At 37.3% G+C, this 12,125-nt stretch overlaps 1 protein-coding gene across 4 annotated transcripts in view; it reads right to left on the reverse strand.

The window, feature by feature from the left end:
- Positions 1-12,125, reverse strand: part of KIF2A (kinesin family member 2A) — a 56,571-nt gene that overhangs the window by 26,235 nt on the left and 18,211 nt on the right. For 2 of the 4 annotated variants that reach the window (XM_039566705.1, XM_039566703.1), the window contains exons 2-7: positions 8,017-8,111; positions 6,651-6,770; positions 5,991-6,045; positions 3,872-3,937; positions 3,159-3,259; positions 654-749 (exon numbers count right to left, since the gene is read on the reverse strand). In XM_039566705.1, coding sequence (XP_039422639.1) covers positions 654-749; positions 3,159-3,259; positions 3,872-3,937; positions 5,991-6,045; positions 6,651-6,770; positions 8,017-8,111 — 533 coding nt within the window. Of the gene's footprint in view, positions 1-653; positions 750-3,158; positions 3,260-3,814; positions 3,938-5,990; positions 6,046-6,650; positions 6,771-8,016; positions 8,112-12,125 lie in introns of all 4 variants that reach the window. The other 2 variants (XM_039566704.1, XM_039566702.1) reach the window with 1 other exon arrangement.

The raw sequence follows: 12,125 nt of genomic DNA on the forward strand, positions 1-12,125 counted from the left end.
GTGAGTCATGTGAGCATGTAAAAGCCCCTTGTGTCTGCACAGTAGCCTAGAACCCAAAAGGGAGAACCAGACATTAGAAAACCCTCTGCAGACAGTGATCTAATCCTACAGAGCAACAGGTGGTATTGGACTATTGCAAGCAAATCCAGCTTTAACAGGGTAGATATGCTATTGACAGAAATTGTCACATTCTCTGATTTCCATAGAATCTGACAGTCTTCATCATTTAAGGATTCTTCTCCTCAGACTTGTCTGTAAACCAGAAGACCACATCACCTTTAAAGATCAAATATTAATCATCATGCTGAAAAGGGCTTTTCAAAAAAGTTTCATGGTTTTGTGTGCACATCCCCCAGTATCCCAGGAAAATTTTATCATACAAAGGCTGAGTAACTACTTAGTACATATTGGCATTATTTAATAGTAAAAAGATACTTAAACAACAGTAGTTCAGTAAATTAGGACTTCCAAAACCTACTCATTTCAATGTCAACAAATTTCTGAAAAAATAAACTCATGTTATACTGAATACTAATGTATATTAAAATACCTACTTTTCACATTAATAGACAGAAGTATACATTGAAAAAAGATGAAAACATACAGCAAAAACACAGAAGGGTATCACATTTCCGTGTTGCTGGCATACTTACAGGATCTGCAGTTGTCAGTGGTCTGTAATCCAAACTTCCCCTGAAATCTCTTATCATACACATAATTTCATAATTTGGGTTTGTTGCATCAACATCCTAAGAAAAAGCAACAGAATTTCTATTATACTTTTTGTTTCCAGAAAAAGCCTAAATTAATAATCTGTAAGAAAAATACACATTAACTGAAATCTTACTTTTTCTGCAAAACATCAGAAATGTCTCTTGCAAGTTTAACATAAGGTTAATGCCTTTTTCCACTCTGATGTAGTTAATTTACTGACAATAAAGGAAACAGCTAAATCCTTCCAATGTCATGCTCTTGGTTGGCATATAATAGAAAATACTTTTTAATTGAGGACTCACTAATAGTCTACTCAAGAAAGAGAAATTACTGCTGCCTTTGCCAGAACTTCATACTGAAGAAACATACAGTCAACACCTAATCAGATATGGCACTCTGACAGACGCACAGATACTCCACTACACAGGTACAACACACACCACAGAGGACAGTGCAGGAGCCCTAGCTGCTCTAAACACAATCTTGCTGGATACAAATCAGTTAAAGTAGCTTGGTCCTAACTATTGGTTCTGTGTTAATTTATACAGATACTTGGATGCATTACAAATTCTTCCAAGGGTGGTCCCAGATCCCCAGCAAAGCAGAAGCAATCCCAAGGATACTCAATAGGCTCCATCCAGGCTGTGAGGATTTTGGATGAGATAGAGTTAATTTTCTCCATAGAAGGATGTGGTATACAGCACTGTTTTGGATTTGTGCTGGAAACAGGGTTGATAATACATGGATGTTTTAGCTATTCCTGAGCAGCATTTACACAGCAAAGTCCTTTCTTGGTCCTCACCCGACCCCACCAGCAAGGTGGCCAACACAGCCAGGACAGCTGACCCCACAACACAGGCTCAGAACACAACCCATGCTTAAACCTGGAGCCATCAGTACCAGAGTGAAATGACATGTAAGAGGCCATGCATAGAGCACCACTAAGCTGAGCCTGAGCCTACCCTGTTCTCTGAAGAACTGATTTAACAACTTCCCATCACTTCTCCTTGCAAATACATGTTCTGCAACACTTCAGGACATGCTGCTGATGCCAAACACAGCCAACTCTGGTGCTCACACCCTACTATGTTTTGCATGGCTACCCCCACACGATACAAAACTTCTGAATCACAGCTGGCTGTGAACACAGTGTAGGCACTCTCAGAAAGCACTGGATTGGGGTTACTAAGCTGAAAGGGAGCCAGCTCATTCTTTGTACTTGTGACACAGCCAATCCTCACCTCAGAAAAAACTGCCCTGGTAATCAGAAGCTGACTGTACCTTGATGTCATTCACTCTGACTACAGTGAACTAAAAACTGCTGACAGTAAGTCTTCACAAAATGTTTCTTTGTAACATTCAGAAAAGAGTATTGCTTATCACAGAGAAAGCATTTACCTAATATTCTTCAAGCCCTGTTTAAAGGTCTTGCATACTAGAAGTCAGAGCTTGGTGAATTATTGCTGCATTTCACAACAACCTATCCATACAGAAGTTTAAGACTCAGATGCAAAAGGAGTGTTCACAGGAGAAATAAAAAGAAAATTTTACAACTAACACCATTTCCAAGTATTTTAATACATAAAGCCTAAAATGGTCATTCCTTACCCATGAAGACATATTAATGTTTTGTGTAAACGATGTAAATTATAAAACACAAATTCAACATAGGTGATTTTAGATCAACTTGGAAACATCATTAAACCATGAAAAGTAAATTGTATGAATGATTTACTTGATCATGGTAATGCTCATGTCAGCAGCAGATTGGTACTATGTCTTTAGAGACTAACACATAAGCACAGGGCTGCCAACAAGATTACACTCCTAGTTTTGCTAAAGCTTTTACACCATTGTGACAGAAAGTCATTTAATATTAAGACATTTTTCTCAAAGGATTAGCAACTTCATTTCTTTCATACAAGTTTTAAACAACTGTCTGACAAGCTGCTTGCATGATGAAATTATAAATATATAGACTAGTTTAAGGAAAGAAACATTAAAAGTCACTGTTAAAACTTGACCCTCAAGTAGATCTATAAAGCATCAAAGATCATAAAGAACAATTTATCATAATCTCATATTACCTCCTGTAGAATAACAGACCTCTCTAAAAGTCAAAAGGTTGGTTACTGTCAAAAATATATTTTCCCTAAGAAATAGCTATCATCAGTATTTGTTCTCTGAAGAACATGCAGCAAGACAGCAATTAAAAGCAATGATTTCTGTAGGAAGAAAAAGAGGGAGAAAACCATCTAAAGTAGTAGTTATGAGAGCAAGGCTACCAAACACCAAAATATTTGTCAAACCTGTATACAGAATGAAAATATTTAATTTCAAGATTATCACAATTCATAAAAATTCTTGAACACTGAAAAAAGCACAATGATTTTGCAAACTTCTCTTGCTGACATGTGATTTCCAGTTGAGCTAAAAATACTAACCTGAGCTCTTTTTTCTCTAAGTTCCTGCTGCTGTAACCTTCTTTTTTCACGCTTCTCTTGCAATTTTTCTACCTCTTTTACACAGTTAGATTTTCTACGTGCTTAAAGAAAAAGACGCAATTTTAAAATATTTTCTGTATTTACACTGTAAACTTGAATTTAATTAATGTATCAATAATTAGAATGCATCAACTATCAACTATATCTTCAAGCAAATCTGTATTAGTATAGAATCATTACGGCATTTAAATTTCTAAAATGTGTAAAATTTATTAGAAAAAATGTCATGAGAATGGGACAATAATTACACAAACAAAAATATATGACCTTGAAAATATATTTGGACAGATACATGTGATCTCTTGGTTTGAAATAAAAGTAAGCCCAGGCAAAATTTTTAAAAAAATTAAAAAAACAAAAAAAGAAGATAAACACACCACTATGGTTAAAAGAAAATAAAGGAAAAACAAATTCCAAATACTAGTACAATTATGACAAAAATGAATTTGTTTAGCCACAGCTTTCTGTTAAAGCTCCTCAAGGAAGCTGACAACTGAGTGTGTAGACTAGTTGTCATTTATGGATAACAACATAATCCAAGAGAATGTACATGTAATGCCCAGAATGAACGAGTCCTTGATACACGGTTTACATACAAGGGGGTCCAAATTCCTTTTTTGCAGCTTGAACTGGAGATATATCTGAAACAGTACCATTCTGTTGAGAGGAGGAAGACTGCTCGGGAAGCTGAGTAGGTCGTGCACGCGCAGAACCAACCACTGCAAAGGAGAAGCACAAAGCTCATCTGGACATGGAGGACTAACCTTTCCACACGTTTATGAAATGCTTTGTTAAGATGAGTTGAAATGAGGCCCCTTTCCAGACACAACAATTTACTGTGGATGAGGAGGAGCTGTACTCACAGAAAGTCTATTAATAAAAACATCTGGTATACAGCCTTTTATCCTAATGCTGTACACTAGCACAACATAGTTATTAAGTGCCAATGCTGCACATGCATATTTTTAAATGCTGCAGAATTAGTACAACTTACTGTGTCCACAGAATGAAGTGTTTACTTGGAGATATACAGTCCTGAAGCATAAAATGCTTCAATTTTATTTATATTGTAGTTACACCCAAAAAAGTAGTAAGAAAAGAAGCCCCACTGTTTCAAATTCACTAGATTCTACAAAATGCTCCAACCCCATTGAGCCTACAATCTCTGGAGGAGCAAAGCACTAGAAATTAAAGCCAGTGAAGTGCAGCACAATCTGTAAGCAGAAGAAACAAGCCTTTTTGCCTCTGTACTGGAAGGCATACAGATACAATCAATATGTCTAAACTTATGCATTGATTCTATATGCTAAGATGATTCTATGCTAAGAATGCCAGTTTCTGAAGAAGCTGTGATGTCTTTTTCCAGTGAATGCAGTGGGAGTGGTGAGCATGCAAGCCTCTGTGATTCAGATGAATGATTTAAATTGTTTTTCAAGTAGTTGCTTCGATCAGCTCTGCTTCAGCTGGCCCATTTCTTGCACACACTTCTAATAGAGTGTGTCAGAAGAGTGCAAAAGTGAAGGTATCAGCTCTGATCAGCAGCTAGAGATGACACTCCAAGTGAAGGTCAGCTCACTGTACAACATGGAAACAACTACAGAAACTGGTTTTGAACAGGACAGACAAGACAAATGCCCAGATCATTCCACCTATCATAGGAGATCTACCTTATAGCACAAACTGACTACACAAAATAAGACAGTGTGCTGAGAAAAGCTGAATTGTAAGGCCAAAAAAGAAAAATATTTAGGCCAACAGTGAATAGTAAGAGGCATGGTACTTATTGAAATACAAGTTACAGGGTTATTTCATACCAAACAGATAATTTACTACAAATGACAAAATGTATGGATGTGGGACAGTCCATCAGTAAGACATCTCATATTTAAACCATACCAGGTCAGGGAAAAAAACCAAACCACTCTTGTATTTTCAATCTCCTTAATATCCCCAGAGCCAAATGGCAGAAGGGCAAAAGTGGTCCCAATCAGAAGAGTCTGATCACATGCAAAGATATGCAAGCCCACTTGTTTTCCAAGTTTAAACAGATGGACTGGAATCTAGTCTGGAGTAACATTAGTAGATTAATGTTTGGAAGAAGAGTCATCATCATCATCACCATCACCAGTACAAGTTAATTAAGCTGAACATAGGAGAGAAAATGAAAACAATAAGCAGTAACTATTCTTTCACATGCTATAGATGCATTACATCCGTATTCATCCAATACATACTTTTCACCTATCCTCCTGTGGTATTTCAGCAATTTTTTTCAGTTTTTTTCACTGTTAACTGTAGAGTGATGAAAAATCTGTAGGACTTAAGTATTCTTTGAATGACTGTTTACACACAGGCTGTTACAAAACAACAGCCTGTTTACAAAAAAAGTTAAAAAATTGAAAATGTTAAGAATTTAAAGTGCACTACTTTGTGTATACTGAAACATTCAAATAAGCTGAGGACACTTATATGAAAAGTCCCTGCATGTTTTAATGCTGCATAATTATCTTCAAATTTTTGCACCTTCAGGTAATTCAGCTTAACTTTCATAATGCTATATTGCTTAAACTTGCACATAAATATTATTTGTACTGTATGAATTCCTAAGTATACATAGGAATAATTCTAGGAATTATATACCATGTCTTTTACATGTCACAGGCATACATACCAAACGAGAAATGTAAAACTATTAAAGAATACTGGATAAACAGGAGGTTAAAATGTTACCATATTTTTTACCTCATTGAAATGGAAAGAGATAACTTTTACCTCTATTATCTCTGGCAGGAGGGTCATTCTTAGAAGGTAACACAGTTCGTCGACTCTATAAAGAAAGAAGTCTCTCTTACTTATCACCATATTACTGAAAACATAAACGGCAGCCCTACCGCTGCTTCTTTCCAGTGAATGAAAATAACACGACACGAACAATAGAGATCTTATTGCTGCCAAATTGCACCATGAAAAATAGTTGTTTCGATGAGCTCTGCTTCAGCTGACCCATTTCCTGCACACACTTCTAACAGAGTGTGTCAGAAGAGTACAAAAGTGAAAGTACCAGCTTTGATCAGATGACACTCCAAGTGAAGGCCAGCTCACTGTACAACATGGAAACAACTACAGAAAAAACTTTCTGTAAAAGTGAAGGGGTGAAGGCTGATTGAACTGTATGTACTGTTTCAGAAAACTCCAAAACCTTTTATATATATTTTTCATTAAGACATTTAGTTATAAAAATATTAGTTCCCAACTCCCTCTCTGCCAAACCTGTTCTTAAAAAAATTTAGAAATCCCTATTCACTACAGGAAAAAGAAAGGAACACAGTTATCAAACAGTACCACAGACACGAAAGTTACAAATTCGAGCAGAACACCATGTATAGAGCTACTGTACAGTTATCATGAACATGTTGCATAGATATTACCAACCTTCACAATTTTGTTTACTTTGGCTGATGAAGCAGGTGGTGGTAGTGTTTCTGGACCAGGTTCAATATCTTCATCAGGTGCAAGATCTGGGTTAAGTGAAAATATGCTCTCTAAATCAATCTGTGAAAAAGAGCATAAAACACATTAATGACTCTTAACATAAATCCTCTCTATATCTCCTGTTATGTTTGACAATAAACAGTTAATATATTTAGTGGTTTTGCCCCACAATTTGTTCATTCTAAGACCTGAATTATTTTCTGTTCACTAAAAACAGACTAATTTTTGGTCTTTGTATTATTTGAAAACACATCATTCAGTAGAAGGATGAATTAAAAATGACCAATAGATAGTATAATTTTGTAAAGTGATCAAACTAAGAGGAAAGTAGCTAGTATTATTATGGTAATTTGACAATTACTGCAAAATATGTAAGACATTCCATAACAGAAGAAGAAGGAGATTTCAGTTATCTTTAATTTCCCAGACAGTGCAAAAGAAACAAATTACAAAGACAAAAAAAAAATCAAACCATAGCTGAAACCATGTTAAATTTATCATGCTTCTTTTTTTCAGGTATTATTAAGTGTAATTCAAACTGCTATAAAATGTAAGGGAGGAGGGGCAAGATCTTAAAAATATGATTTTGTAAAAATGTTGAAGAGTTTTGGTCACTATAGACTTCTGTTTCTCTTGGCTGGACCTTTCAAAGACCTCTGTACTGTATAGATTCTGGGTGTCTTCAGCTGATGGAATCACCAGGACTTCCTCATGGCTTTTTTTTCTTTTTCCTGTGTTTTCACAAAACCAGTAAAGTGTAAAGCGTAATTATTTCTGACATGCTTCTCCAAACCGAAACTGGCTAACACGGTCCAAAATTTAAAGGAAGATGGAGCAGGAAAGTGTTACACAAAAAGACACAGTTTCATAAGGAAAGCAAGGCTGGAAAATTGTTGCCAAGAATAACTGAATAAACAAACAAACTGGTAGTTAAATTCCTCAAGAATACAAACACAAGACGATGTCTAGTTTAGCTCTCCTCCCAGTTTCCTGTCTGAACTGTGTGTCATTCTCCCTCCTAAAAATTTGATTTTTCTAGTTGTAAAAATAGGATAACAAAGTCAGCCTTTGTAACCTGGTTCAAAATCAACAGATGATAAGAACAGCTTAAAAGCTATGACACAGAGCTCAGGTACAAAGAAAACAGAATTTACTCAACACTTCCTGTTCAAGACAGTCTGTAACCAAAGAATCATCAAGTAAATTAAGATTTATGTCTCATTTTTGTTTCCAGCGCAAATTCCAAAGTAATATTCACGTAGATTATTACACATTTTTTAAAAAAATTGTAAATAAATAAGTTTACCTCTTTCCCTTTAGTATCTCCATTTTCAATCCATTCAACAGTTACACTTTCATTATCTTCATTTAGGGATGTTACCATAGCTTGGTGAATTCGGCCTAGAAAGCAAATACAAGTGATCGTTTATTAACTGGTAGAAAAAATTTCCAGAACTTATTTTCATCCCTGCACTGAGACATAACAGAGAGAGGTAGGAAGAAGATGGTTGAAAAAAATGAGGTGATAAATAGAAGGTGATTGTAGGTCACACACTGTGAAGTGGCTCAGACCTGACCCACCAGTGGAGGCTCTAATACGACAGTCAGCATCCAAGTGAAAAGCACAATGAACAGAAAATGGAGTGGTAAGTAAACAGAACACCTCAGGAAAGCCACACCACTTAGACTCTCTCTCCTTGAGAGCAGAAAACTCCAATACCAGAAGATACCCACAGGTGCTAAAGGCCCCTGAAGTGCATTTCACAAAGGCTTGTTTGTCTCCCCTTCTAGGCTGACACAACATTACACATCTCAACACAGAAATTAAGGCCTTTGAAATTGTGTTCTGATACATATTTTTTAAAGGCACCAGTCAGGTGGTAGTCCAACTAAAATAAACTGCCTGGAACAACACAAACCATTATTTTAGAAGAGCTACGTACACTGACTGCTGAGCTTGAGTTAAGGTGCTTTTGCATTGACTTCTCCAATGAAAGACCCAAAGGAAGCAAGCCCCCACAGAGTAAAATAAAACTAGTAAATCTTCAGTAGGAATAAGGATTTTTCTTCTAAAATATGTAGTACACCGCAATTTTTGTGTGTCCTATGCACAGTGAAAAGAGCAACTGGAAGAGCAGGATAGCCATGCACCGACACAAAAGGATCAAGATCCAAGTGTCACACTGATTTCACATCCATGCTTTACCCTAAAGTACCAAGAACTGAGGTTTCTAAAGAACACGAGTCCAAAGCAACTTCTCCTCTCACACCCTGCTGTAATGAGGGTCCATACTATGGAGAAGCAATCCCTTACTCCACCTGCCACAAGCTGCCGCCTAGGACTACATGCAATTCCCAAAGCATGAGTGATCATCCTGGAGCAGTTGTGCAAATGCTGCTGCTGGGCATCTGCTCAGGGTGAAATACAGCACAATCAGCACACATGCTTCAGTCTGGGCCTTCTCTGCCTTGTACTTACTCTTCTTTTCTAAAGCTATTGGCCCCACAAATCCCTTTTAGTTTTCTGCTCCACTGATTGTTTCAACTTTTTGTTTTAGCCACTTTAGTCACAATTTGACAGTTTTCCAAAAACAACAACAACAAAAAACCAACAAAAAAAACCCAACCAAACAAAAAAAGGGTTTTTACAGTCTAAGCTTTCTAGGGCCTGCAGAGGGACAGAAAGAAAGAAAGACCTTGAGTGATATCCCAGATTAACTCAGCTAACAGTGAGACTAACAAATGTATACCATTAATATTTCTTTTATTACAAAGGCTGCCTAAACATTCACATCTAGTTAAGACTCAGAAAGAAGAGAGTCTATGGGGAAGTGTCATGGAAGATAACAGCAAATCCCTGTACTGTCACACGGTGTGTGGAGGAAGAGCCTAGCTGCAGCTTAGGCGAGGCATAGTGCTCAGGGAACTCACGGAGCAGCCAGCAGCCCTGGGCAGCATTGCAGCACTCGCCTTGCTGGCAACACACATCATACATGCATTTACAGCCTCCACGCTTCTGGCCCAGAGCATAACAGTTGCTCCCACACTAAAGAAGGTTAAGTAGTTTTTTAACATTCTAAGTAAAAAGCCTCCCCTTTTGCTTCACTTGGTTTCTGTCCTCTGGCATTCTCTTGTTTTTATTTCCCTGACCCATGCTTTTTCTGAACAAATCCTTCCCTTTGTGCTTCCTGAGCACCATTCTCGCTACCCTCAATACTCCTCTCCATTAATATTTCAGCATTTAATAACCTCTCAGGACTTAATTTTGTGCAAGAACGCTGTTGTAGAACTGTTTCAATGAGCTATATGGTCCTTCAGCAAAGTAGCAACAGAAGCTGCTGTCTTCCTGTAGCAATGTCACTCCTGCCTCTTCTGCAAAGTGTGCTGAGACCAGGCCACACGGACACAAAAGCTCGGGGAACTGGGAATTTAAGCTTACATTGGTATGATCTTCTGCTGCTGTTTTAAGGCTTGGCCCAGCTGTCAATTCAGAATCAAGAGAAAAACAGTGTATGGAAAACATCTGTTTAGTAAAACATATTCTATACAATATTACAATAATACTTTGTTCATTACCAAATTTTAAAAGTTTTGCAGAAAACCACTATTCACAGCTGAAACCTGTGACACTGTATTAGTCACAGAGCCATCATGTAAGTCCTACTACCTGTTTCTGTGCTCTGTTACTTTTGACAGAGAACAAGTAATATTTAAAAAAGGTTTCATCTATGCCATAACAAGTGAAAAGAGATCAAAGCAGGCTGATGAATGAACAAAAAATACCCCACACTCTAACAAACACAGTAAGCCAGCATGCCTTAACAAAAGAATCACAATAAATCTTCCCTCTCTGTGCCAGATTTCATCCCTTCCCTGGCCAAGAAAGTCAGGGCTGAATAAAAAACACAAAACCCCACATACTAACAAAAATAAAAGTTATGTCCATTTTCCAAATACTCTGAGCTTAAACAGAAAATGTTCACTACAGTGTTTAAACTGGCAAGGTACTCATACTATTTGTTCCCAAAAATTCTTTGTGTTACTAAAAGTTTACATGCTACTGAAGTGCCAGATAGAGCATTTACATTTTTACAATTGCCTCTTGCTCTCTGGAAACAGTATTCCATTATATTTTTCTAGTACACAGCTGAATACAGCAGCTGGGAAATTCAGGAATGCCAACAACCAATTAGGCTGGCATAAACCTCGTCTAGCATATAAAGCAAGACTAAGCTACAAATGCTGAAGTGTAAGAGCCAATCTGCCAAGAATGTTTCAATGCAATGACCTTAATTTCTGGTGCACTTTCTAGAGCTGTATCAAAATTTGACATGTAAGCATGTCCATGTAAACATGAACCAGCTTTATAAGATGAAGAAGTAACAAGTGATTCAAGACCATCTTCACACACCTTAAAACCAGAAGAAGTAGAGCTGATACAACTCTTCACTTGGCATTTCCTTAATTTCTAGTGCCTCTCCTCACATGATTAGAATTCAGATCACAAGCAACATTTTTTTTCTGAGAAGTTGTTCCATTTCTGTAGGGCTCCCAGAGAAGCAGTCACAGCACCAAGCCTGAGTTCAAGATGTGTTTGGACAACAACTTCTAGGCACATGTTGTGGCTCTTGTCCTGTCCAGGGCCAGGAGTTGGACTTAGTGATCCTGACAGGTCCCTTCTAACTCAGCATATTCTGTGACTCTATGGGGCTAAAACTAATGGAGAAATTATTTGAAAAAGCTATTATTTGGGTAAGTATGTTCTGTCATATAGCACATGACATCTGACTAATCTCCTACTGACCAGAAAATACTGCTGCATAAAAAATGCTGCTGCCAATATGAGAGAAAAGTGTGTGACACAATACCTTAAATACACAGACATTACAATATCAACTCACCATTCCCTTTCTCTCTAGTCACCTGATGAACATTTGACAAACAGAAGGAAGCAAGCATACTGATCTGATCTACAGACATATGATACAAATATCCTCTACTGTAAAAGTTCTTAGGGCAGCTAGTGGTGCACAAAAAGGTTCAGGAACAGCAATGCAAGCAAATAACCAGGGCTAATCAAACATTTTTATTAACCCCTAGCCTAGGTAGCAGTGCCAACTCATTGCAAATACCAAATGTACTTAGATCCTTACCTCTAAGCAAAGAGAACATTTTCTACCTGCCAAACTTCTCCAAACCACAATTTTGAAGCAGTGATCAATCAAAAAAAGCAGTGATCAATCAAAAGCAGTGATCAATACTAAACCCATGGCCCTTTCATCTTCCTACTACTTTTCAGAAACATAAGTTATCAGTGTGAAATACGAGTTGGTGTCTAAATTACAGTCTGGACTACAGCAGTGGCTGATATGTGACAAACTCCTTTGAATTCTCCCAAGTGACTCAAGACATGGA

The sequence above is a fragment of the Corvus cornix genome, chromosome Z (assembly GCF_000738735.6).
Source record: "Corvus cornix cornix isolate S_Up_H32 chromosome Z, ASM73873v5, whole genome shotgun sequence".
Taxonomy (NCBI): Eukaryota; Metazoa; Chordata; class Aves; order Passeriformes; family Corvidae; genus Corvus; species Corvus cornix.